The sequence below is a fragment of the Penaeus monodon genome, chromosome 6, assembly GCF_015228065.2.
Source record: "Penaeus monodon isolate SGIC_2016 chromosome 6, NSTDA_Pmon_1, whole genome shotgun sequence".
NCBI lineage: Eukaryota > Metazoa > Arthropoda > Malacostraca > Decapoda > Penaeidae > Penaeus > Penaeus monodon.
The window spans coordinates 11,645,164-11,649,224 of record NC_051391.1 but is presented as its reverse complement, the minus strand read 5'-3'; the positions used below and the strand labels follow the sequence as shown (position 1 = coordinate 11,649,224).

Sequence of the window (4,061 nt, the reverse complement as noted above, 5' to 3'; positions counted from 1 at the left end):
GCTGTCACGCTGTGCAGGTCGTGTGGCTCACAGTGATCTTCCCGTTTGTCATGCTGTTCATTCTGCTGATACGTGGGGTCACACTTCCGGGAGCCACGGATGGAATCTACTTCTACATCTATCCCGAGTTTAACAGACTTAAAGAGATGAAGGTGAACTAAATAGCTATAGTGTTGAATATTTATATGAAAAAATACGTATGCGTTATCTGTGGCTTTGTCATAAAAGAAATTTACTTGAATACCTCTATTCTTCTACTATTCGTGCGTTTCTTCCATTCGCACACCTGAACCAGGTGTGGGCGGTAGCGGCCATACAGATCTTTTATTCCTTGGGTCCCGGATGGGGGTCGCTCATCTGCTTCGGTTCCTACAACAAATTCAACAATCGGTGCACGAGGGACGCGCTCATTGTCCCCGTCCTGAACAGCAGCACCTCCATCCTGGCGGGATTCGTCGTCTTCTCAGTGCTCGGCTTCATGGCCAAGAGAGCTGGCGTTTCTATTGAAGAACTTGCTGTTGCTGGTAAGATTGTTAGAGAAGGTTTTGTTATATTACTTCCTGATTTTAACAAATACAAGAAAAGAAAGTAATAGGGGAGTGTCCATGGTTTAATTCAGTATGTATCGTTAATGAGGTAAGCATAGAGCATGAAAATATTTCCTCAGGCCCGTCCTTGGTGTTCGTCGTCTATCCTGAGGCTTTATCCCTGATGCCGGTTTCTCCCTTGTGGTCCGTCCTTTTCTTCCTGATGTTGTTCTTCCTGGGCATCGACTCCTGCGTAAGTCGATCATATAATGCCGTTCGTGTGAGTTATTTGTACAATTTAGAGAGGCATCAGTGGATGGATGGCTTGCAAACTTCATACCATCTGCATTCTATTTCAGTTTGCTTATTTAGAGACTCCAGTGCTGTGCATCTTAGACGAATTTGCAGAGTTACGTGGTCGCAGAGGCTGGGTCACTTTCTTCATATGTTTCATTTCCTTCTTGGCAACAATCATCTTTGGGACGGATGTAAGTAGACGGTGCACAGGGATCTAGGAAATGCTGGCAACAATAGCAACGAAATGCGTCAATTTGAATACTCTTTTGAGCAGTTTGGGTATGAATATACATATAGATTCATATTGCATTTCAGGGTGGGATATACTGGTTAACACTGGTTGACTGGTACTGCGCTTCATTCACCGTTATTGTTGTTTGTTTGTGCCAGATATGCATATTCGGCTACTTTTATGGTAAGTAGAAACCCTTTAGAGTTTGGCATTCAAAAGCTACAGATATGTTTAGTATATCCATTTAGTGTTGCTAAATTCGTTGGCGGCTTTCATGCAATGAATTTTCGGCGTAATAACCTTTATTATCATTATTTTTGGATGGAGATTTTGTTATTATATAATTAGCATTTACATGTTTGTCCTCCTTGTTATCATCACCATTATTATACTTATCAAACATTATGATCATTATGTTGATTCTGATTTCATTGTTGCTCCAGTATCATCTTATTTCACGTAAATATGAATGTCATCTGTCCACTTACGAGTTTCTTTCCTGTAGGCGCTGGTCGAACTGTGCAGGACCTTCAGCTGATGATTGGACGACGCATTGGCTACGGCTGGTGGGGCACTTGGCTGGTCGTCACTCCCCTTGTGCTCCTGGTAAGTACAGAGAGTAACTGGTTGTCATTCTACTCGTGCTCTGTAATAAAAGATTAACTGATGTAACTTGGTATAATTTTTCCTTGTCAGTGTAAAAGGTGCTGCATCGTAATAATACTGGGTAATAAATCACCAATGATTGATTAATCATGTTCATTATCCTTTTACTTTTCATTTTTATTTATCAGTTTTATTTTATCCTTTTTTATAATTGAATATCGTCCGTGTGCAAGATATTTTTTTCCAAGTGATTAAAGCTTGTTCATTAATTATGTAGAAAAAAACAACAGCACCGCATTATTCGAGACATGTTCAAGAGAGAGTGATGAACCATAACACCATAATTAAAGGTCCATGCACATTTCGTTAACAGGGCATCCTCATGAACACTGTGCTGAATCAGTCTGGCGCAGGATACCGAGGGCAGACCTTCCCGACCTGGGCTCAGAGCACCGGCTGGGTCATCGCCCTCACCTCCATCCAATTCATTCCAACCTACTTCCTCTACTACTTTTGCTTTAGAACTGCTGGCTCGTTCAAACAGGTAATGCTGCACAATAATAATAATAATAATAATAATAAAATAATATATATATAAAAGTACTGTAAGTTTCAGTCCTTTGTTGGCCATCTAATTAGGGGTTTATAAGTGTCGATATCGACCCCATGGATCATGGACCATCCAAGGAGTGTATAAACGCCACAATCGAAAAGGAGTCGATGAATAACCAGGGGTCAGTGAATATTTACAGGGGTTGAAGGGACCATTGAAGTCTCGAATTTTTATTTCACGTTGATATTTCTTAAAAATCTGCTTTTACTACTTTTACTGCTATTACTACCAGTACGACTGCTTCTAAACATATTGATTTTATCATAAAGCTTTTTTCTGTCCTTCAGTTAAAATTTAGGGGGTCGATAGAAAACTTGAAACTCGATTGGGGGTCGACGAACCTAAAAGTTTTAGAATCCCTGCCCAAAATGGCGGCTGGAATGAAAGGTACACAATCTTTATAACATAAAACGTAACTATTTGTACATAAATAGCATAAATAGCATCCTTACTATGCATTCCACCGTACTCAAACAAGCAAAAAGACTTACAGAAATAAGTTTTCTGTGAAGTATGATATTCAGCAAAGATCACTAGATACAAGCATATCAGTAATTTAAAAAATGATATGAATATGATTTTGCTGAAATTAATATGCATGCAAAATGCCTGTGAAATGCAAAATATTGGTGCTTGGTACTCTCGTATTGCTCAGTCCACCCCACCTTTGGAACAGCCTAGATCAACGCTGCCCCTCCCCCACCCAAAAAACAGAAAAGAAATAAGAAAAAAAAATCAGCCAATAACAACTTTCCTACTATTTTTTTTATTCATATTTCTTTCCAGCGGATCAAGTCCTGCCTGTCCCCGTCGGCCGCCTGGGGCCCAGCCCACCCGAGCCACAGGGAGAAGTGGATGCAGCACCGCCTCAAGTACCCTCTGCGTCACCGCCTCCTGCATCCCAACCTCTGTGCAGAGAATACGTCTCCACCAGATGTGTTTTTGAATATCTTGTAATTTGTCTGATGGGGAAACATGTTTTGACTTTTTTATCTAGAGACGCGTACAACGTTAATGCAATTTTATATAGTGAAAATAACTCAGTAATTCAATGATTTCCGAAATTTGCACTGTAAAGCTTTATTCGAGAAATACAAACAAGAGAGCGCACCTTCACGACTCCCGACTGATTATGTTTAACAAAACTGTGGTTAGACATTTGTGTAATCATTGTATATTATGGCTTAAAGATATTTTATTCTTTATCAAAACTGTGTTATAATTTTCTTCATGCAAACTGAGACAACATTAAACTGCCAGGCATTCACATTATACCCTATACTATACAGCATATCAGTGATTCCCAAAGTGGTTGCCGCGAGAATTTGAGTGAGACTCTTAATGTTACTTATAAGGGGGGGGGGGAATTTACATACATTTTAAGAAGCTGACAAGTCTAACTACACACACACACACACACACACACACGCACGCCCGCACGCACGCACGCACGCACACACACACACACACACACACACACACACACACACACACACATATAAGCACACACACAAACACGCACGCACGGAGAGTACAGTGCATCGCATCAGTGAAATACAGCTCTTGTTGATTGATTGATTTTTAAAAATTATCTGCCGCGTCAACTGCTAAGGTCATTAGCGGCGGATACTTTTTAGATAGTAATATTAAAATATTTAAAACTTTAAAAATCTATCAATAAATATCTTACAAATAACATAAATAGATTAAAAATCAAAATATAAATATTATGCTCTAAGTGGATAAAATTATTGCATAAACATTATGCATAACTAAATTTTATTGA

The 4,061-nt window shown here is 39.4% G+C and overlaps 1 protein-coding gene across 1 annotated transcript in view; it reads left to right on the top strand.

Annotated features, from left to right (window-relative positions):
* LOC119574209 (sodium-dependent noradrenaline transporter-like) overlaps nucleotides 1–3,413 on the top strand; it is a 58,639-nt gene extending 55,226 nt beyond the window's left edge. Inside the window, 6 exon segments of the mRNA XM_037921350.1 lie at nucleotides 668–780; nucleotides 887–1,015; nucleotides 1,140–1,239; nucleotides 1,562–1,662; nucleotides 2,036–2,206; nucleotides 3,062–3,413. Coding sequence (XP_037777278.1) covers nucleotides 668–780; nucleotides 887–1,015; nucleotides 1,140–1,239; nucleotides 1,562–1,662; nucleotides 2,036–2,206; nucleotides 3,062–3,232 — 785 coding nt within the window. The 3' untranslated portion in view covers nucleotides 3,233–3,413.
* Nucleotides 3,414–4,061: the final 648 nt, after the last annotated feature.